Raw genomic sequence first — 24,271 nt, forward strand, 5'->3', positions numbered from 1 at the left:
ACATTCCTTTGTTTATCTTACCACTGTAGCCCCATGGTGTAGCACAATGTTTTATATACAGTAAATATCCACCAGCTGAATGAAAAAATGCAAGCAGGGGAGAATGAATGAATGATCATCACCAACATAATTATCATCATCTGTATTGATATTGAATGAACTTTCTTAATTGCTCCAGCCCCTAGGATATACATATGCTGAAATATGTTTGTAGTCTATCTGAAACTGTATTCAACAGGGCAACCTGTATTTTTATTTGCTAAATCACAGATATTTGCTTTTTTATGCTGTAGGCCACTCAGTTTCATGTTTGGAGGCTCACTGTTCCATTCCTCGACTGGTGAATGTCTGTGACATTTTCTCCAGAGAGAGAAAGTAAAGTCTTTGGAAGGTGGTGACTCCTGATTCTCCTTTTTTTAAGTGCCCCCTTTCTAGGCTCCTACCCTATGCTTATATCTATCAAAGTTCTTATCACTCTGCACTGCAAATGTCTATTTATCTGTGTGTTTTCTTCATTAGACTGCAAGCTCCTTGAGGGCAGAGGCTCTAAGTAGCTGCTCAGAGAATGTTTGTTGAGTAACTGGATGATGACTATCTTCTAATCCAATTCTAGGAATCCAGTAGGTGATCTATAAATACTTGTTAAGTGAACCACATTTAATAAGTTCCACTTCATGAAATAAGATCACATCCTTTTATCATAGAATTTTTGAGGTAATGACTATTAATAGGGAAGATATAAAAAAGTAGTGATCACTAAGAAAATACATACACTATTTCCTTGGATTATGAATTGGCTTCTAGTGAACATGGCAGTCTGGGTGATTGTGTTCCCAAGATGCTTGGGGAAGATGCCTGACTGAAGTTCCCTAGGGATATTACAGGACATATTACTCATATGGCAGGGAGACTGGATCTCTAAAAGCCTGTGATTCTATGCTTCATAAATGTGATTTAGGTTTTACCAAGATTTAGGGATGTGTTTGTGTAACTCTGTGTGTGTGTGCGTGTGTGTGTACAATATGTTCACATATGTATAAATGTATAAATATATACATATATATACATATACATGTAAATATACATAATCTTTACTGAAATATAATTCACATTTCATGCAGTGTATCTATTTAAAGTTTACAATTCAATGTTTTTAGTATATTCACAGAACTGTATAGTTATCACTGAAATCTAATTTTAGCATATTTCTTCACTCCAAAATGAAATCCTATGAAATCATGAAACCATTAGCAGTCACACCACATTCCCCCAAGCCTTATTTTCTGTTCCCACAGATTTGGTTATTCCAGACATTTTATAAAATGGAATCATACAGGGACACCTGGGTGGCTCAGTTGGTTAAGTCTCTGACTCAATTTTGGCTCAGGTCATGATCTGTGGGTCATGAGATTAAGCCCCTTGTTGGACTCTGTGCTCAGTGTGGAGTCTACTTGAGATTCTCTCTTTCAGTCTCTTTCTGCCTCTCCCTTCCACTTGTGCACACTCCCTCTCTCTCTCTAAATTAATAAATAAAATCTTAAAAAAAAAAAAGAAATGGAATCATATAGTATGTGGTCTTTTGTGACCAGCTTCTTTCACTTAGCATAATGTTTACAAGGTCTATCCATCTTGTAGCATGTATCAGAACTTCATTATTTTTATGGTAAATACATACTCCATTGTATTAAAATACCACTTTGTGTTTATCCATTTATCAACTGACAGACTTTTGGATTGTTGCCACAGTGTGGCTATTGTAAATATGCTGCTACAATGCATTTATGTGCAAATTTTTGAGTAGATGCATATTTTCATTTTGCTTAGTGATATTTCCATTTTGGTAGAAGTAGTTTGGTTACTCTTTGTGTAACTTGAGGAACTGCCAAACTGTTTCCCACAGTGGTTGCACCGTGTACATTCCCACCAGCAATAATACAAGGGTTTCAATTTCTCCATGTTTTCCCCAACACCTGTTATAGCTTATTTCTTTTACTTTTTTTTTTTTTTATTATAGTCATGCTAGTGGGTATGAAGTGCCACGTCATTGAGGGTCTAATGTGCATTTCCTTGATGACCAATGATGCTGAACGTATTTTAATATGCTTATTGTCCATTTGTGTATCTTCTATGGAAAAAATCTGTTCAGATCCATTGTCCATTTTTAAATTGTAATATCTTTTTTATTATTTAGTTGTAAGGGTTCTTTATATATTTTAAATACAAGTCCATTTTCAGATATATGATTTACAAATATTTTCTTCTATTCTGTAGGCTATCTTTTCACTTTTTTTGAGATTCAATTTTTTTTATTTGAGTACAGTTGACATACACTATTACATTAGTCTCAGATGTACAATATAGGGGTTCAACATCTCTGTACATTATACCATTATACTGTGCTCACTAAAAGTGTAACTACCATCTGTTATCATACAACACTATTACAGAATCATTCACTATATTCTCTATGCTGTGCCTTTCATCTCTGTAACTTATTCATTCTATAACTTGAAGACTATATGTCCCACTCCCCTTCACCCATTTTTTCCCATCCCCTAAACTTCCTTCTCTCTGACAGCTCTGTTTGTTCTCTGTATTTTTAGGTCTGAATCTGTGCATTATTTGTAAGTACCATAAAAGAAAACTGTTGGGGACCCAGTGTGGCTCATTTCACCGGCACAATGGTAATAGTAGAGCTAAGTGAGGCTTATGGAGACCTTGGAGTTGGACTAAATGTGATACAAATCCTAGCAGATGACTGGCACACAGGGGAATGGGGTGGGTGGGGAGAAAGGGTCAGGACACAGTACTCTGAGCAGAGGAAAGAATTCTGAGAAATGGAATCAGACATGAAGCACCGACCTACATTGGGAGCACATTATTGAGCAGTAGGATGTGGTTCTCTGTAACTAAAGACAGCCTGGCATTTGATGTATCTTTGCCAGCAAACATCTTTCACACTTCTCTAAGTCACTAGGTATTGATAACACAGTAATGCTACACTGATTACACTCTACAAGTCTGAGCATCTGATGAAGCAGGATTGTCCATTCACCATGGTGTCAACTGTCTGAGTTTACTATGATTAAAAGAGTAGTTGGTTTAGTTCTGTACTAGACTCAGAGGATTACTGTTTGATGATACGAGTGTGTCACTTACCCTTTCAGAGGCCCCCAATTATCTGTATAAGCAGGAGTATGACTTGTCTAACCTAGTTTTTATCCTGTTGAGGAAACATACACATATTACTATTTAACTTAATTGAGACAACTTTATCAAATTTGCATAATATGAAAAAGAGTGAAAGTAGATTTATAACTTTATTTTGGGTCTTATACCTACTCCCTGGTTTCTACACATTTTCTGTTCATACATTTCCAACTCCAGCCTCTCTCTGTGTCCTCTACATCTTTATATCTCCTCGTATGTCCTTTTGATGCTCCCATTCACCATCCCTGTTGTGCTTGCTTCCTCTTTTATTTTTAATGTCTTTGTTAAAGGTGGTTGCAACAGAACCAGGGAGATCTTCTGCTCTGTTTAGAATTAACTTTTCTTTGTTCTCCCTGACACAGGGAGGTGCTATTTCTTTATCCACTAAACAACAATTTGGTGACAATCTATGATAGTATTTTGTGCCTTTACCTTTACCCTAGTTGACACATATGTACTATGTAGTTTAAATACACATCTGATCCACTGAAACTGGGTTTGGGAGGAGACTGAGTAGTACCCTGGTGATAGGGTGAAAACCTGATTACTTCAATTCTTGAGGGTAGCAGTCACAAGATACTCATAATTTATATGGAAAGGTTGAAAGATATCTGAGATGGAAAATATCACATCCATTTCAGGCATGAGTCCCTGAACCTCCAGCTATTATAGTGATAGGAGGGGACTCAACTGAAAAGAAGAACGTGGCAGAGGTTTTATCAAATCAGTTTAAAAACATACATCTTTGCAAAGAGAGGGTAAGTATTCATTCTAGCTCTTAGGATCGAGGCATCCTAACACACAGTATTATTCCATTAAGTGAATTCCATTAAGGTTCAGGAAGCCTGGGCCCCAGAGGATCATAACTCTTAAAAAATGTCTCATAGTACAACAAAGCATAGAGTGCCTCTCTAAATATCTGTAACTCAGGGTAATTTTGTCTCATTGTAGATCTACTACCTGAGCCTCTACCTCTATAAAACTTGGCTTTGAATCCTGATTCTGCCATTTCCAAGCTTGTGACCACGAACAAATTACTACAGCTTTGAATTTCATTTTCTCAGATATAAAATAATAATTTGTACCCCACCAGGGCTATTTTAAAGATGGAGAGAGTTAATATATGTCGAATTCTTAGCCAAGTGACAGTTATATAGCAAGTGCTCAGTTATCTCTGGATTTATGCATGCTTTTTGAGTTGCCTCCATCTTTTTAAATTAATGAATCCATATATGCTGTGCTTCTGTGACATGACCTATTTCACTCCCAGCTTGTACTCTTTATACTTCTACATATTTTTAATCTCTAACTCATCTCTTTTGGTCTACATTTTATTATATTTATCTCTATTTTTATCAGTTTTGTACATATCTATTTATTCGGCTCTCTTTTGATATCTTTATATCAATTTTGTAAATCACCACATTGTTATAACCTATTCCTAGGTTTATATAGTTATATGTCTAATCATGTATATTTCTTTTTTTTATTTTTAAATTTTTTATTTTTTATAAACATATATTATTATCCCCAGGGGTACAGGTCTGTGAATCGCCAGGTTTACACACTTCACAGCACTCACCAAAGCACATACCCTCCCCAATGTCCATAACCCCACCCCCCTTCTCCCAAACCCCCACCCCCCAGCAACCCTCAGTTTGTTTTGTGAGATTAAGAGTCACTTATGGTTTGTCTCCCTCCCAATCGCATCTTGTTTCATTGATTCTTCTCCTACCCACTTAAGCCACCATCTATATTTCTAAATAGTCCCATCTATCTATAGATAATTGAAAACCAGCTCCTGGTCATTTGTAAGACTTACCCTCAGGGTTCTCTTCCATGACTCTCCTCCCACTGCTCTCTAAAAATGCGAGCAGCAGGAAGTAACAAGAGTCACAGTGCTCTTTTGGTCTTTGGATTGGACGGTATTAATTCATTCTCCAGTGGTTTAAGATGTATGAAACAAGCCCAATTTCATGCAATTCTTCCATTCTTCTCTCCACCCATCCATCAACATATTGATATTAATTCAGGAATCTAGAGATACAATGATGAAAAAGGTAAAAAGAGATTCTCCCATCAGGAAGTGCACATCCTATCAAGAGATGAGTGAGGGAGACTCTGGGATTCAATAATTCACATTCCGGTGAGACCAGCTGGTCTATGTTTTCAGTTTTCCCTTTTCACTGATTTCCTGAATAACTACTAGGCCAAAATCAAGCCCAAGGCTATACAAGTTCAGAGTACCTTGGCTAAACTGTGTGCTCAGAGAACTACTTTCTCTGTTGTAGTGGAAAAAGTCTTGATCTGGGACTAGAGCTACCTGGAGTCTTATCTCTCCAAGACAACCAACCATTAGCTTTAAGCCCCAGAGAGATTCATCTTTCGGGGCTTTGGAGTCCTAATCTGTAGAATGACCAGGTAGGACTGGAAAATTCCAGGGGATCCTTGTTGCTTTGACCTTCTGAAAATCTATGATCCTACCCAAATTTGAAATGATATCTGGAAACCCCCTTTGGAATTGAGTATTGGGACCCAGAACTTGGACTCTAAAGTCAGGTGGACCAGGGCAGAAACTTGTCCATAGGAGGGACTGGTATGTGTAGTGTAGGTCACAAAGCACTTTCATACCCATTATCTGATTTTATCTTCATGAGAACCTAGTGAAGTATTTTCACTCCCATCTTAATGTGAGGAAACTAAAACCCTGAGAGCTAAATGTGTAACTGAGTGCTAAATAGTTTAGATCACTTAAATCACATTTAAGTCACATGATAATCCTATGGCTTTTCCAATTCTTCCTCTTCCTTATTTCTCTTCTTATTTCTTTTTCCTCCTATTCACCTTCTTCCTCCTCCTTTTATTTTTCTTATTTTCTTTTCTTATTCCCACTGTATAGATAGTCAATCTGAGGCTCATGGAGGTTAAGTAGCTTTACCCACTAGCAAGTACTAGAGCTCAGATTCAATCCCAAATCTTTCTAAAGTCTATGCTCACAAGCTTGGTTAGAATCTTAATACCTAGAAAGGTTGGAAGGTTACATTAAAAAAGTGAAATGATCCAGGCAGAAGGATTATTTAACTTCCCTTTAATCTCACCAAAGAAAAATAAGAGAATAAGTAAAATAATAAAAATCACTATTCTTTGCATTGCATCACATATATACTATAGAGTGATGGAGAATTGTAGAATATGCAAGTAGATGTAGAGCCGAAAACTATATACCCTATCTAGGAGGGGCACTATTAATTATTGGGCTTATGGAAATTAGGCTTACTATGACAGATCATAGGTGAGGGAAAGCTGGATGTCTAGAATCTTAAGTATAATTTCTCTATTTCTAAATATTAATGATTAATTACTAAATTATATAAACAAAAATTACGTGGGCAAAAAATAAAAAGATGTCTCATCTTGACTGGACTGCTACATAGGATGCCAGGTTATTACTTCTGTCCTGCACTATGTTGTCTTCAAGGACTACTCTACAGCATTAACTGAGCATCTGCTGTAAAGCTACCAGGTTGCTCAGCTCAGGAGTAGGAATAAATGCTGTGCCTTGCTGCTTATGATCAGCATTTACTCTGAATAGATGTTGGATATTTTGAGTATCGTTCTTGGCTGGATGCTTTTCTATAAAATAATTGCCTTAACCCCACAAAACTCTGGAAAGGAAATTTAATTATCTTCATTTTTCAGTTGAGTAAATTAATATTCAGTTGGTTTTAAAGGTAACCCACCTGTGAGCAGCCAACCTGGGATGTTAGCTTGAGGTCTGACCATGTTTTCTTCATTCTGTAGTGTTGTATCTTTGAGGTGACTTTAATTCCTCCAAATTAGGGAAATTTTCCTCTTTTACATTTATCTGATGAGAATATGACATAAGGAGAATTCAGGGGCTTGGAATAATCCTTTAGAGCAGATGATATTTCTGCCATCCCTTATCACCTCTATCACCAGTTCTCCTAGGGTTGGAGAAGAAACCGATAGGGTTAAGAAGGGTAAAGAATACAAGAATCTGCTCCCTCATGGTCCAGAAGGTTTGACGTTGAAGTGGGACACTCCCACATTCTGTAGGTGACTGCAAGGACAGGCATATAGGGAGGAGACTACCTGCCGGAATGTCAACCTGGGTGATGAGCCAGGCAGATGCCAACCAGCTGTCTCATGGTGTAAGCCAGACCCAGAACCCCCTATATATAAAGACAGTTCTCTGTCCAGATGCTTCAGCCTGAATGTCTGCTTGCTGTGAGGAGGGTGAGTCTAGGGTTTGGGTCCTGGGATTGGGTTAAGGGTGCATTTCAGGGGATGCCTAGATTCACGAGGGTGAGGCATAGTGAGGGGCGGGGAGCTGCAAGTAGAGGAAGAGAGGTACATAAGCCTGAGGAGAAAAATCTGGTAGACTTTTTTTATAAAAAAAGTACCCGCAGAGTTTGTGTGAAGAACTGAGGATCTGAAGTCAGTGTATTTGCCTTTGATAATGGTGGCCTCCTCCTCAGGTACCATTTTCTTACATCAGGACCTCTTTCCCTGGAAAAGATGCATTAGTAATTTACACTTTGTGAGAAGAGTTGTATGTAGGGGGGTTATTTTCCCTAAGGGCATGTGTTTTTAAATACTCTCTATAAATGGAGAATGGAAGGTTTTGCCTTTCATTTTCGGTATTTCTGGAGCTTATTGAGAAGTGTTTTGTTGGATGACTTAATTGTTAAATCAGCTACCATGCTGTGCTGGTCACTGGGCTGCCTGTGTATGAACAAGTGAATTTAGGGAAGGCAGAGGAATGGATACTGTGCTCTGTTTCTGCTTGGATAAATGTAGTGTTAGAGAGTATACCTGCATTCCCCATGTCATGTTTGTAATGCTTCCACTGTGTAGGGGTTTATGTGTGGCTGAATGTCAGTCTCGTGATTTAGGAATCTTGCACTTTCTGGGTTACCCCCATCTTAGGCAGTCATTCCCTGACTTTAAGAGGGGCTGGGGTAAAATATTTGTGAAGCCAGTAAATTGTCCCACTTCAGGCGATTTATAATAGCAACCTGCCTGGGCAAGTTTTCATGGTTGTTCTGAGTCTTTCCAAAGGTAGGTGTGTTTTGTCTGTGTGTGTTTTGCATATGTCCACGAGGGCCATTTAAACAAATGTAGCTAAAAAGATTGAACGTAAAGAAATAAACATTTTATGTTGGGGTTGAGCTGCCCAATAACTGACTGGATCCTTTACATCCAGTAGATGTTTTTAGTGCAGATGGTGCCTGAATGCATGCTCCCATATGCTAATTTTTACATGTTTGCACATGTGTGGCCAGTGCACGTATATGAGGATATCCAAGTTCCTGTGGGTGTGGAGACCCCACATTAGGCTTCAGCCTTAGAAGCACTTCTACCTTTCTGTGGAGTGCTTTCCTGACACTTAGGACAAGGAATCCTGTTGTCTTCAACAACCTCTTGTGTTGGACACTGGTATCCCACCCCTCCAGGGGGAGACCTTGGATGCCTGCACCCCTGGCAGTGCCTTTGAAGTTCTCTCAGATCAGGACTTCAGTTAGGTCCTTTGGTAGATCCAAGAGAGGTCTCATGGGCAGTGGTGACTAATATTGGGTCCATCTAACTCAGTAAGTGTTCTAGGGCAAAGGTTGAGTTGGGATGAAAGTACAGGGAAGAAGCAGGGTGTCTTCCCTTTGGTCCTAAACCCTTCCCCCTAACAACTCATCCTCCTGACACTGATCTTTCTACCATCAGGCCTCACTCACCTACCTGCATCAGAACAATGTGTGACCAGCAGCAGATTCAGTGTTGCCTGTCGCTCCCCCAGTGCTGTGTGAAGAATTCCTCCTTCAACCCCTCCCAGTCCCCCAGTGCCAAGAGTCAGGTGGTAGTCCAAGTCCCCTGTGAGAGGCAAATTGTGCAGTGTCCTGCACCATGCCCAGCTCAAGTTTCCCAGGTAAAATGCCAGGCTCCAAGCCAGTCCCAAACTATGCAGGTGAAGTGCCAGGCTCCATGTCAGTCTAAGACCGCACAAGCAAAGTGCCAGGCTTCAAGTAAGTCTAAGACCACCCAGGTGAAGTGCCAGGCTCCATGTCAGTCTCAATTCTCCTGTGTTCAATGCCAGGGCCCATGCCAGCCTGAGGTTTCCTATGTGCAGTGTGAAGCTCCATGCCCTGCTCAGACCTGCTATGTAGAATGTGCTCCCGTTTGTTATACAGAAACTTGTTACCTGGAATGCCCAGTCCAGACCTTTGTACCCTGTCCAGCTCCTCAGCCTGTCCAGACTTATGTGGCTTGTAGCCCAGATTCCCAGACTCAGGGAAGATTCTCAACCCAGTGCCCGTATCAGGGATCCCAAGTCACATACACCCCGCAGCGTCAGTCCCCCGCTTCCTACAGCAACTGCACTCCACATTTCCGATCTGGGGCTTCCTACAGCACCTGTAACCCACAGTTCCAATCGGGGACTTCTTACAGGAACTGCACCCCTCAGCGTCAGTCTCGGGCTTCATTTAGCACTTGTGCACCTCAGTGCCAGACACGAGAGTCTTACGGGAGCTTCCCTGTCCAGCGTCGCTCCCAGAGCACCAGCAGATGCCTCCCTCCTCGCCAGCAGCAGCCTTCCTACCACAGCTGTTCACCTCCAAGAAGGTCTGAGCCCTACAGCAGCTGTTTGCCATCAGCATCTTCTTCAAGTTCCTATAACTACTGCACCCCACCACGTCGCTCTGAGCCCATCTATAGCAGTGGCTGTCCTCAGGATCCCACTTCAGGCTGCTCTAGGAGATGTGGTCCCAAGTGCCGGGTAGAGATTTCCTCCCCGTGCTGCCCCAGGCAGGTGCCCCCACAAAAGTGTCGGGTTCAGATTCCTCCCATCAGACGCTGCCCTGAGAGCTGTGCCCCACGACCCTCCTGGGGCGCCTCCTGCCCAGAGCTGAGGCCTCGTCCACTCCCAAGCTTCTGTCCAACCCGGCGTCTGGATCAGAGTCCAGAGAGATCACTGCAGCGATGCCCGCTTCCTGCTCCACGTTCATGTCCACGTCCTGCTCTACGGCCATATCCACGCCCAGAGCCACGTGCAAGGTCAGAGCTCCATCCATGTCCTCCACTGCGGCGTCGTTCAGAACCCTGTCTGTGTCCGGAACCACATCCAGCCCCGTGTGCAGCCCCACATCCCAGATCAGTGCAGCGTGAATTTCCCGAATCACGTCCATGTCCACAGCCCTGTGAGCACCCAGAACCTTCCTCACTTCCAGAGCCAATTCCTCTTCCAGCACCCTGCCCAAGCCCAGAGCCATGTGTGGAGCCTAGATGCTATCCCAGCCCAAGTTCAGGACCAAATGCAATCCCATGCCCCGGAGACCTAGGCTGTCATGAGTCCAGCCCATGCCGCCTGGACACCGAGGCCCCCAGCTGTGGCCCAACTGGTTCTAACCAGTGGCAAGGAAGTGGTGACAGCTTTGGACCTTGTGATCGGATTCCAGAGCCACAGGGTTTCAGTGATTGTGGAGACCAAGGAGGCACCTGTGTTGGAGTGAAAGGAGGTTCCTCTGCTGGAACAAAGGGTGCTTATTTTTAAGGAAGCATGGTTGAGACATCCCTGCCTCCTGCCCTGAAAATGTCATGCCTCCTTTCCCAGCAACCTCAATTTCCAACATGTTCTCTGTGCATCTCTTCCAAAGACAGTCGGAGGTTCCTTGATGCAGAGATGATGTCCAAACTGCATTGCATGCCATCTCAGGATCCACACCTTAATCTTGGGCACCTTTCCAGCCTACATCTGGCTCCTCCCCTGTACACACCCTCAGTTCTAGCCAAACCAGTCTGGCTACCAGGGCACATCTGGATGTTCTCCAGAATATACCTTAGGTGTCCCTGACTCCAAGCCTCTGCTCACTTCCTACCTTCCTTGCATGGACCACTTCTCTGCTATGCCCAGCCTCTGAAATCCAGCCCATCTTTCAATATATCTTCCTTGGAGTCTTTTCTGTTTGTTCCTACCCACAGGAGCCTACACTGACTTCCTAGAACTCATTGCATTGTCTATACCAGCCACTTGGTAACTGCCCTGCAACCTCTCTTGAATTATTTCCCTTTTAAGATGTGTCTGTTTTTCCTGCCCAAGTAGGTTATAACCTCCTATTTGAGTTGGAGTGAGAATATCCTTTAAGTCCCATGCTTCTCCTGGGGCAAGCAGCTGCTCAGCAAGGGCATGTGGGTTGGCAGCTTGAGCCATGATCTATCCCAATAGGCAAACCCAGCATCTGGGACAGCTTGAGGCCATGTAACAATAAAGATGATATCCTCAGAGTCTGAGTCCTGCATAATGCCTATTTTTTACCCTTCCTGACACTCTGGGATGAGCTTCTTTATTTGTTTTTTTTTTTTTTCTTGAGTTTTCTGTACCTTGAGTTCTTGAGTTTATTGTGATCTGAGCTTTCCTTAACTGGTCGGGTTGCCTTGTGGGTTTTCTGTCTCCACTTAGTGTTGATGGGAGTCCACTAGCATCTGATGGGAGAAGCTGGGTGAAAAGGCAGGAGGAATGAGGGACAAGAAGAATAACTCTTGCTCCTCAATCTGGGCAGGTCACCCAGCTTTGGGTGTCAGGAGGGGGAGGGGAGTTTGAGGAGAACTGGAAGTTCTCTGTGGTATTCCACACAGGGTACCCCCTTCTTTTGTAAGAATAAACTATTAGAACTTTTCTTTTCTTTCTTTCTTTTTTTTTTTTTTTTTTTGACATCATAGAAAAGGGAACTTCCAAGGTTGTCTTTGCATTCCTCCATCACTCCTGAATCCCACTGGGCATAAATGGTCTTGGCAGGATGAAGGTGGGGGTTTGGAGGGCAGGAGAGAGAAGGGTGCCTCTTCTTGCCACTCCCTGCCTATAAGATGGGTGCTGCATAATGAATGCATTTGCGGAGAGCCTTTCCCCAAGGGTTACAGTGCCACCAGGGTCTATAGAGAATAAAGGGGGTCCTCTTAAGAGGACAGCAGGGGGTGACTCTGGCCTGGACTCACAGATCCAGCTCCACAGTTGGACACCACAGATCTATGGCCTGGCTCTGGAATGTCTTTTCCTTGTCCCAGAGATCAGGTGCTGCAGCGTCAGAGGCAGAGACCCAAGGGACACCTGGCAGAGGAAAACTGAAGTTCTTTATGTGAAGTCCATTTTTTTATTTTATGTGAAGTCATTCATATAATGTGGATTCATTCATTTTTTTTTCCCTACTAACAAATATTCATTGCTTACCCATGAGGTAGGAACTGGTACAAGGGACAGAAATACCTCTTCTTAGTTCTCAGAGAGCTTATAGTCTAGAGCACTGGCTCTCAGGGTGGTACCTGGGCCAGCAGCATCAGCACCACCTGGGACCTTGTGACAAAGATACATCACCCATGCATCACCCCAGACCTACTGAAGCAGAGACTCTGGGGTGAGGCCTGGAAACCAGGTCTTAACCAGCCCTGTAGGTGTTTCTAATGCCCAATAATGTTTGGTTGTTACTACCTTAGTAAAATACCTTACACAGGTAGAACATGAATATATGTATATGTATATGTGTGTGTGTGTATGTGTGTATATGCGTGTGTGTGTGTGTATATGCGTGTGTGTGTGTGTGTGTGTATCTTCTTCAATTTTAAGAACAGCCCATCACACAGGCATTATTATCTCACCATTTTGCAGAGCTGGAAAACTAAGCACACGGGTCACAGCCACACAGCCAGACTCAATTCCAAGCCTATGTTATTTTCTGCTACACATGACATCCTTCATGTCAGTTATGGTCCTTGCCTTTTCCGGAGGTATTTCCTGTATCAACCCAGTCATTTTTCTAAGATACTTTTATTGGGCATGTTAATTTCACCAGTTTTACCTTAGCCTCTTCTCTTCAAATCCAGGCTGCTCTAGGACTCCATCTGCCCCATGGCACAATTCCCCAGGGGTTTGGCAGGGCCCAAATAACTCCTATGGGGCACCTCTACTTTTCCATCACTTAGTCCCCTCTGTGGGGTGGGGTGAGGCTTAAAAGACCCAGATGGGGATTCTCATTACATCTCTCCCCTTGTTCTTTCAAGCATACCCCTGAACAAGGACCCTCTTGTATGGAGGATGAGTGGCAAACAGTCCATCCCCTCAGGACACAGAAGAAACACAGACCTGGATGAGAGAAAAGGGCATTCACTCCTAGGAAACACCACCCCACCTCAGGTTCAGGGTACAGCTCACTACACAGGCTTTTGATTACAATGTCCCATGACATGCATTGTTCTCTAGAGATAGACCCTGGTTCCCCAGGATAAGTAGGCCTGGATATGGAAAGAGATTGAATGATGGCAAAATAGAGGTGTCTCTGCGTGAGTCAGGCAGGATCTGGGACTCCCTCACAGACCAGAGCTGTGCACCAGCTGGCCTCAGGGCCATCTCTCTAGCCAGAGAGGTTCAGAGCTGAGGGCTCCTCACTCCTGGAGCATTAGTCTGAATTGGGTCCTCCCACCTCTCATGACAGGATGCTGAGGTATGAGCCTCTAGGTAGGCCACCTGTGAAAAGTTGCAACCCATCCATGGCAGCTCTGAGGAAAGAGGTGCCCAGGAGTGTGGGTCTGCTGTATTAGTCTGTATGCTTTAAAGCTTGGGGCTTCTAAAATGTATGCAGTGATGGGGCTGCAACTCCAGGAGCATGGTTTAAGATTTTCTATGGTCTTTCAGCCTTGGTTTTGGACAGCCCTTCCAGTCACCCAGTCCACTTCCCACCCTCCATCCTTTCACACATGACCTGCCTCCAAGTGTTCTGCCTTTTCCTTCTGTAACAATAATTTGAGCAAAACCTGAAGGGGCAGGGATTGGAATTCCAGAATAAAAAAGACTATTTATTAAAAGCCTTTTAAAGGTGCTCAAAGATCTGTGAGAGAAACTCCTCTTTGAATATCAGACTAACAATCTGAAGCAGTGCGTGGGTTGCATAGTGTGATTTCCATTCCGGGTGAGCAGATTGTTGCCCAGAAATGCCAGTGCATCAGGCAAATTACAAATAGTAGGAAGCAGAGGTTGGCCAGACTCCTATGCTTGCCATTTAGTATGAAGACCTGGCTTCCAAAGATGAGGAACTAGTTAGTCTGAGTGAATGTAAAAGAAATTGGGTCTAAAGAACATGCCTCCCACCCTGCAATCCTGCTTATATCTGTGTGCAGTTCTCTATCTTTTCCCTCTTTCTAAAAGCCTCCTGCCCTGGGATTAGCATTTTCACTATAGAATGAGGGAATTGCACTAATTGTTCTCAGAATTTCCTTCCAGAACAGGTGGGTTAGCTATAATTGCTCTTTGTCACAGGCATTACACTAGAGTGGAATGACCAACCCACTTAAAGACACAGGACCCCAGAATCCATCCCCAGACCTATTTAAAGTGAATTTCTAGAGAGAGAATCTGGGGCCTCCATTTGAAAATTATTCTGATCAGTTGAGATAGAAAGCATTGCTGTAGTGATACCCAGGAGTGTGAGTGAGCTTACTCAATATCTATGAGGAGAATTGAAATTTGCACACATATGACCACAGCATGAGAAGGAGGTGGACATGGTGGCAAAAATGGGGCTGACCACTAACTGTTTTTTTATGAGAAGTTTTATGTAATTACCCTATGTGAGAGTCAAATTTTCTACTCTTCAGCCTAGGAGCACATGAAGACCAAGGAATCTCTGCTTTTCTCTCAGTTAAATTCCCAACCACTGCCACTCCAAATACCCAGAATTAGGTTCTTATGCATAGCTGAGGGAGTGGGGGTTGTCTGACATATACTACAGATTTCTTACTGGGAAAAGTTAGGCCTAGTTTTGGTATATCTCTCCTTTATCTAGGCATTACCTAAACATCATGAGGGAGGCATTTCACATTCTGCAGTTTGTCCTATAGTCTAAAATAGTCCTAAATGAATAAGCAAATAGAACTGTCATGCATAAGGGAATAGTTCATCTCTTAATAATGGAATAGATAGGTAGACAGTAGTAATAAGAAGACAGACAGTGTATACAACATATAGGAGAATATCCAGGTGGTGAACAAGACTTGGTCCCCAGCCATAGCATACTCCTGATTTCTGGCCTGGTTGGACATCCCAGAGGATCCACGTGCCAGTGGCTTGAAACTAGTTAGGAAGAGAGGGTGATGCATGATGATCCATGTGTTTCCCCATCACCAGGAACCATCAAATTCATTCCTCTAAAAACTGAAGCTTCCTGACCTGGAAGACTAAACTGAAAAGTATCTAGAAGGCTAAGAATAACCCAAGCTATGCCAAACAAAGCCTCGCATAATGTTCCTTACATCTTGTCATAGGAACCCTGAGCTGGGTTAACATCTTTCCTCTTTCACCAATATTATATCTGTCAGGAAGAAAACCATTTATCGATTTATATTAACACATCTGTTCATTTGACAAAGATTTACTGAGACCTAGCTATCTGCCAGGAATTGTTCTTGGTCCTGGAAATACAATGGTGAGTTCGGCAGACAGCATCTTGCCCACTTGCAATCTGAGAGACTATAGAGTTTATAAGAGCTTGAACATGGGAGGCACAGGGCACCATGGAAACCCACAAGAGGGGCACTTAAGTAGCTCAAGTGCCTAGAGCAGGTGCTTACAATCTGAAGTGTGAAAGGCAGGTGGCAGTTATTTAATGAATGGAGGAAAGAGAAGAGCATTCCAGGAAGAGAGACATCACATCAGACAACAGAGGGAGGAATATTTCCTCCTTATCTCCTTACATGACCATCATTCCTAGTTCCAAACACTTCCATCTTTACCCTGTTGTAATGAACTTCTTATCAATATTTTAGAGTAAGACTTGAGAGGAAACTGACCTAAAATTTCAAGTGACTTCAGGTTATGAGGGAAGATTGAAGAGCATATCTTTCAACATGGGTTAGAATAATGGACCTAATCTGACAAGATAAAATGTAATTAAGATAAAGGTAAAATTCTGAGTTTAAATTAAAGGTCTTATAGCACTTGCAAAAGATGAGTGTATGCAGAGCCACACATACAGAGAAAAGTTTGGTTGACAAAAATTTTAGCATAGGACAAGTGTGAGATTGTCTGTGGCACATGGTGATGAGTTTTTATTCTTCATAGTTAGTCAAAATAGTGTTGCTCTGCTTGGTCCAGACAGTGGTCCAATGGGAGTGAGGCTGGAGGATGATGTGTCAGCCTACTATGCATCAGCCACCACCTGAGACAAGAATCTTACCTCCTTCCTCATACAACTTAAAAAGACTCTACTATGCTCCAATTTATAGACAGTGTCACACAACACACACACACACATACACACACACACACACACACACAAATCTACTGAGGCTAATTAAATTGTCTTGTCACACATCTGAGACCTGATAATGCTAGAATCCAAGCCCAAGCTTATATTCTCCCAAAATGTGGTCTCCCCTCCTGTGGAAGGAAGAATAATGTTATATTTTATTTTATTTTTTAGACAGGGAGGAGGTGTGGAGGGAAAGGGAGGGAGAGAACCTTAAGCAGGCTTCATGCCCAGCATGGGGCTGGACATGTGGCTTGACTTCGGGTTCCATCTCACAACCCTGAGATCATAACCTGAGCAAAAATCAAGAGTCAGATGCTTAACTGACTAAGCCACTCTTGTGCCCCTAATGTTTTTTCAAAGAAATAGCATGTTGCTCTCTCCCTTCCATTATTTGAAAGGCTTTCTTTCAGAAAAAGTAAAATTCAGAGCTTAAATAAAATGGATGTACATTTCTGGCTAGAAATAAAAAGTATAGTTTAATAATCAGAACTGTGTGGAATTGGAATGCACTGTTACTCCTGCATTCAATACTTACTCAAATACTGAGTTTTTACTATGTGTCAGGAAGTATTCTGGATTCTTGGGATGTATTAGTGAATGAAATAGACAAAGATGCTTGTTCTCAAGGAACTTATATTCCAGCAGAGGAAAATGGATAAAAAATGGACATATTTAAAAAAATATATATATAACATTATATAGGCATCACAGAAGCATAAGAAGGGTAAGAAGATTGAGCTCAGTGTGTGGAAAAAGGGGGCCCAAAAGGGTATAGAACCATGAGTTAGCATGCAGGAATAGAAAGGATATAGGAAAGGCATCATGAGATGAGCTGGACCCCAGCTCCACCACTTACTAGCAGAGAGGTCTTAGCTTTGGCAGTTTTCCTGACCCATTGTTCCTTCATTTATAAAATGTGGTTAAAATAAAAATATACTGCTGACATATACCTCTGTCTATGTCACACAGGATTAAATAGGTTAAGTTACATACACTTTGTATATTATAAAACACTACAAATATATCTGCCTTTTGCAGTGAGATATTTACCTGTAAGGGGAGAAGTACAGGGAAGAGATGGTGATTGGCCCAGCTGAGGGAGGCACAAAGGGAGTCCAGACCCAGACACCAAGTCCAGACCCAAGCAAAGCCTAGACAGGCAGGGGGGTAGAGGGGAAGTCCAAACAGAAATGGATGTGGTCAGCTGGGGCAAGTCAAAGGAGGCATGGAGGAGACAGAATTGAAGGAGTGAAGGGATATGGGAAGGAAGACAGAAGAGGGCTGGGAGATGGGTAGTGGGAAATGGCTGAGGCAGGAAGCTGAATTTGGAAGGAATAAGGGTTTGGGGGACAGTTTGCTCAGATGCCAAAGTGAATGTTGGTTCCAAGGATAGTGAGGTGAGCTGCTATCATAAATGGTCATCAGTGTTTTGATGCCACTCAGCCAGTTTGCCAATGGCATATTTCCTTAGGTTAGCCAGGAGGAGAGGAAGTACCAGGGAGGGGAGGCTCTTAATCAGAAATACTTTCGAGGCTTGAATTGAGATTAGGCCCTTAGTCATTTAAAGGCCTTCTGATTTGACCCAGCCTGGATAAAAGGCTGGATTGGGCAATCATTTAATTAATAAGATCTTTCCATAGCATCCCATCAACATTCTTCAGAGGATTGTTTTGTTCATTCAGAAATCCTGGAAGTATTTCCAGTGAGCATAGTCTCAATCCTCCTGCAGCAAAGCAGGGTTTCCCACCCTCAGCACTAGTGACATTTTGGTTGTGATAATTCTTTGTCATGGGAGCACACTGTAGGATATTAAATAGCATCCCTGGCCTCTACCCACTAGATGACAGTATCAAACACAACCCCCTTTAGTCATCACCAACCGTGATGACTAAAGTCCTCTGCAGATTGTAAATGCTTCCTCCTGAGAGCATGGAATAGGAGTTGGGGGGTATAAAATCCACCCACCATCTTTTAATGAGAACAATTGAATTAGAGGAAAGAAACTCTGGCCTTGCCCTTCAGACATTCTCAGTTCCACAGAGAATACTCACCTGCCCTCACCTCCATTCTAAAGACTCCCATTCATTAACAATAAGAAGGTTCTGTTGATGTAAGGCAGGAGCACAGCACAGGCAAAGAATTCCAGCTTCAAGGATGCACAAAAACTTTTTTTTTTTTTTTTATCTAGGGAACTGAGTATTCATTTTGGAAGTGTAGATTATCTTGGCTATAACAACGATTATGAGTAGATTAGCTGTGACTGTCATTATAATTTTTTGGTATATTATCCAATAGCTCAGAGTACTTCCTTTCTAACTCTCTGCTGGGTCTGCTAAGGATTGCCAGTGGCAACCTGAAAAACACTGTAAGCAAGAATTTCCTGTTGCCTGTACCTATTCTTACACTGCTGTTTCTCCCTGGAATGTCCTCTGACCCCCAAGACCCAGCCTCCATGGGTCAAAGCCTCTTTGACAAATCTTCCCAGATACCCTTCCTTAGAATTCCTCTCCTTCACCTCTTTTCCAAAACTAAGTTGTATCCTGTTTCTGGACATGCTGTACCACTTACTGGCTTCCTTTTTATTTATCCTGCTTGGGCTATATTAGCTTTTTAGTCCTAGGGAGATAGGAAAACTGAAGGACTCCATAAAATTCTGCTTTTTGATCCTTTTCCAACTTCTATTCTTGCTATGACCTGCACAACCACTTCATTTTATACATGCCTCAGAATGCATATGGTATATGTCCTCCTCCTAAGGGGCAAGGAATTAATGATTTATTTAGAATAGATAACATCTAAGGAAGGACCAGGTGAGGATAACTGGCAAAGCCATCATATGAATATTCCAGCCCACTAGTGCTAAACATCTTAGATGCCAAGACCCCCTGACTCCAAGGAATAACTCCTGGGCCCTTACCTTTGTTCCAATCTGTCCCTCTATACCTGATAGGACATGTACAACAGATCCTGAACAAAGATGAGACTCTCCTTCTTGAGTCTCCCAGACACTCTGTCTGTACCTGCACTCTCTTTATGTTTTCAGTAAACTCTGCTTTCCCTTCCTTCCAGCTCGCATTTGATTTTTATCCTGTGTGTAGCCAGAGATCCTCTCAGCTGATCCTGTGGGACCCACTCCGGGTTCTCAGACTTAGCTTGCCTGTATCTTGATAGTTTACATGAAATTTAGAAAATTGATCATTATTTAAAAATATATACCCCATTCTCTTTATTATCTTTCAGAAACTCTAAATATGTGAGTTTTGGTTTACTTGCTATCATTCAATAATTACCACTCATCTGTTCATTGTTTTGTATTTTTCCCCTCTTTTCAATTCAGTTTTTCAAGTTAAGTTCATCAATCTGTTCTTCTGCAGTTTACAATCTACTAAGACCATCCAATAAATTTTTGAAATTGTATTTAATTTTGAGCATATTTAATTTTTCGGAGACAGTGTTTTTCATTTTTAGAATTCCCGGTTGGTCATTTTGGGGCATGGAAACAGAGGTAATTCATACTGCAAAAATGTAAACAGTTTTAACTTGAATGTTGAGTGTATCTATTCTTAGGTATGGTCAGTAGACCAGTGTCACTTCAAGTAGTACTTTATTCCACCTCTTGGGCTGCTCCCTTTTCTTCACCCTTTCCATTTTTATTTTACCTTCTCCCTTCAATTTGCTCCCAAGAAACTGTGAATTCTTTTCAGGCTATAATTTAGGACATTATGGGAAATATTCCCACCTCAGTACCTCTTTCGTGATCTACACTCGTCAAACCAAAACTCACTGAGGTATATGGGAGGAAAAAATGGTAAATTTAGTTTGAGCAAGGTGTAGCTACTAAAGGCATCCATGACTTAAAAATTCAATTTTTAAAAATTAATAGAATTAATTTTGAAAATCAATTAAAATCAATTAATTAAATTTAAAAACTAATATAATCAATTTTTAAAAATTTAATAGAATTTTAAAAATCCAGTAAAAATCCATGTTTACATCTATTTCTCTCTTTTATTGTCTGTCTATGTACTTCCTGAGTATCACCAAATGCCACATACTATCTTGTCTACTTCCCCTTTGCCATCTAAATTTTATGTAGATCCTTCAAAAATGGCATTTCTATAATTATCTACCTTTAAAAGATCTGTACTGTGAGGTTCAAAGAAGTTGAATACTTTGGCATGGTCCCTAAAGCCCATTTTCTCAGCCAGCGTTCTATACACACCATTTCCCATAACTTAGACATACAGATTTTCACCCAAGCCATGTATATTCAAAAGTTTAGATGAAACCATATGATTTCACTCATCTGTGGAATTTAATAAACAAAACAAACAAAGGGAAAAAATAAGACAGAGAAGGAGAGAGAGAGAGAAAGCAAGAAATAGATTCTTAACTATAGAGAACAAACTAATGGTTACCAGAGGGGAGGAGGTGGGGGGAGTGGGTGAAATAGGTGAAGGGGATTAAGGATTGCATTTATTGTGATGAGTACTGAGTGATGTATGGAAGTGTTGAATCTTGAATCACTATATTGTACACCTGCAACCAATTATAACACTGAATATTAACTAACTAAAATTTAAATAAAACTAAAAAACAAAACAAAAACCCCAAAGGTCCAGGTGAAAAATTACTATCTAGGGTGGAAAGAATGAAGGAGTTATGTGATCAGCTCCATAAACACGAATAGAAGGCCTTCCACAGAAAAAAGGCATTAGAGGAGTCCAGGAATGAGGATGCTCGTTTCGACCTACCACAGTCCCCATTTTAAGCAGGTACTTTCCTAGCTGGGAGGGGAGGCCTTGAGGTCCCTAGAAGGAGGAAAGGAAGAGCTGCCAGTCATTACCTGTCACGGGACCATGTGGGTGGCAGGAGGTGGGTCATGTCATACTGGGGCCCTGTCTCACATGCTGGGGGCTAGAACACTTCTAACCACTCCTCTCCTGAGGTGTTGATAGACCCAGTGCTTCCTGTGCTCCAGTAAGTGTTCCCAGGGACTAAGAGCAGAGCCTTCCAGAGAGGGCACACAGACCAGAGCAAAGACAGGCGAGGCCTTGGACTGTGTTTGGAATAATGAGGACCAAGAAAAATATGACTCAGGAGGGCCACAGTGGGACGGGTGAAAGAGACCAAGAGTAACTTGGAAGGTTTGTGTGCTGTATGCTAGAGTTTTGGAAACAGCAGATTGTTCACAGTTGCTGAGTGTATTCTCTGGTTTTAGGGAATAAAAACATTGATGGCTAGCTTATGTTGCTGTGGTTGCATAGTAGAGATATAGTTTCGAAATACAGCCAGACCCAGTTGCAGAGACAGTGTGTTGAGGATATTGGTACTTAGCAGAAGAGAGAATCAGAGACACCTGTGGATCTGTTTAGACTTCAACAAGAAGGTCCACAGTGGGAACTAGGGGTTGAGAAGCCCTGGGGCTTCCCTTGGATGCAGCCCTTAGCAGGAGGACGATGTGGATTAGAGCCCTGGGTTACAAGTCAGGGAGTCTGGGAATGGAACCTTGACAAGCTAGTGACTAGCACTGGGACAGTGAATTTGCCTTTTTTCCTTTCAGTTTCTTCATTTATAAACTGAGTTGGTTGGGACAAATTGACTCCAAGGCCCTTTGCAATTATGATTTTCTATATTCTGCAAAACCAAAACATATCCGAAATCCTTCCAAGAGAGAATGCTTTTGTTTTTTTTCCTTGAAGAGGTTTTCAGTGCTAAAATGGTGCCTACACTAGAAGTCTGCAAGATTCTTGAAGATGTGAGAAAATGGAAGGTGGCCTGGAACAAATTTGTTTACTGGTGTTTTCTCCAACACTAAGGAAATATTAATTAGCATCGACTTTCTTTACATATTTGGACATGATACTGTTGACAAAATTCCAAATGGGGTGAGAAATGCCACTTTGTGAAAGAAGGCACATGGTACACCAGTAAGAGTAATAAAAGTGTTAGAGATGATTTTCCCATATCTGATCCCAAGACTTTCAAAATAAGTTTGCTAGAAGTGATGCTAAGAACAGGAAGGGTGGGAGCTCTGTGTTCTGGGTCTAACTCTGGGTCTAACTCTCTGTGTGACTCTCCCTTAGCTCCTGACTCCGCCAGCCACCAGCCGAAATGTCCTGCCAGCAGAACCAGCAGCAGTGCCAGCCCCCTCCCAAATGTCCCGCCCCCAAGTGACCTCCAAAGTTTCCCCCAAAGTGTCCCCCAGTCTCTTCCTGCTGCAGTGTCAGCTCTGGGGGCAGCTGTGGCTCCAGCTCTGGGAGTGGCAGTTGCTGTAGCTCTGGGGGTGGTAGCTGCTGCAGCTCTGAGGGTAGAGGCTGTTGCCTGAGCAACCATGGGTGACACAGGTCCCACCATCATAGACACCAGAGCTCTGGCTGCTGCAGCCAGCCCTCAGGCGCTTAGAATGCTACAGCCAGCCCTCAAGGGGTTCTGGCTGCTGTGGAGGGGGCAGCAGTCAGTAATCTGGAGGCTGCTGCTGCTAAAGTGGACCCTGAGCCAAGAAGAGCAGAAACAGAGGCCAAAAGGGGCAATGTCAATTTCCATTGGTCTACCTGTGGTGCTGAGACATTTTAGTGAAGACTTCAAACTCTATTCTCAAGGATTCTTCTTACCTGAAATCTAGAAATCTGTGTCCTTTCTTACAAACTCATCTTCTGAACTCTGATCCCATGTCCGCAGCCTGCCCTGGGAACCCCAGATAGTTATCTATGTGCCATTCCACTGATAATTTCCTTCGTAGCCCCCTATAACAAAACAATAAAATAATCTGCTCACCATCTTTTTCCAGCCTCTTTTTCCTTTTGTGTTGGGAAAGATGAGCATCTCTGATCTTAGCTCTGTCTTCCCTTGTCATCGGGGCCCCGATTAGCACTCCTTGTTTTTGATGGACTGGAAAAATTCTTTTCTACCCTTCAAGAGTAGAAGTTCTTCCAGCTGGAGTAAGAATTAAACTGGCATGATACATATTAACAGGAGAAAAAACCAAAGTTTATGATATTACATGTGCACGGAGGCCCAAGAATGACATTGAGGCCCCAAGAAGTGGCCAAGGCAGGCAGTTTTTATACATTTTAACAAGTCAAAGAAAACTTAACTTTGGGAGCTTCAGTTAGTAAAGGATTCTAAACAGAGTTTGGGCAGGCTGGTAAATTAGTAAAAAATAACAAGAGTTGTTTAGATAGCCTTCTCTGCTCTAAGGGGTGTAGTACCCTTCCTGCTACAGGGAGGGTATTTTTCACAGGAAGAAGTATTTCCTGCTTTCAGGGGGACAGAGGAGAGGCTGAGTGTCCTAGTACTGGCTGTCATTTAAGTAGCTTTAAGTTGAATTAATCAATCTACCATTATGCTGTATTTGGGGGCAGTCTGCCCTGGGCCCCCACAGTTCCGTCCTCTGACACTTCCCTGCATGTTTCTCATATTAAAGTTGAGCTGGTGATTGAGGAGAGAGAAATTAACTTAGTACAAAGGGTAAGAGCTCTGCAAAGAGCAGAAGACTACGGATTGAATGAGGATTAATAAACAGAAAAGAACAAATGGAGGACACTTCCCCACACCCCATTAAACCAAAGTCGCTAAACCTGGAAGTAGATTGGTCCAATAGAGAGTCTGTGTTTCATTTATCTAATGAAAAATGTTAATCCTTTCTTTTAACTGATTCACATTAGATATTATTTATCCCATTTGGTTTATATAGAAGCTACACTTTTCACCAATGACTGCAGGGGCAGTCAGTGGATCTGGGGCATGATGATTCT

The 24,271-nt window shown here is 42.3% G+C and overlaps 1 protein-coding gene across 1 annotated transcript; it reads left to right on the forward strand.

Moving 5' to 3' along the window:
• Positions 1-8,977: 8,977 nt before the first annotated feature.
• Positions 8,978-10,774, forward strand: KPRP (keratinocyte proline rich protein). The gene has a single exon (XM_059377126.1). The coding sequence runs from the start codon at positions 8,978-8,980 to the stop codon at positions 10,772-10,774; it is 1,797 nt and encodes a 598-aa protein (XP_059233109.1).
• Positions 10,775-24,271: the final 13,497 nt, after the last annotated feature.

This window comes from Mustela nigripes, chromosome 14 (assembly GCF_022355385.1).
Source record: "Mustela nigripes isolate SB6536 chromosome 14, MUSNIG.SB6536, whole genome shotgun sequence".
NCBI lineage: Eukaryota > Metazoa > Chordata > Mammalia > Carnivora > Mustelidae > Mustela > Mustela nigripes.

Coding starts and splice junctions, on each gene's coding strand:
- KPRP (XM_059377126.1), top strand. CDS start 8,978: ATGTGTGACCAGCAGCAGATTCAGTGTTGCCTGTCGCTCCCCCAGTGC.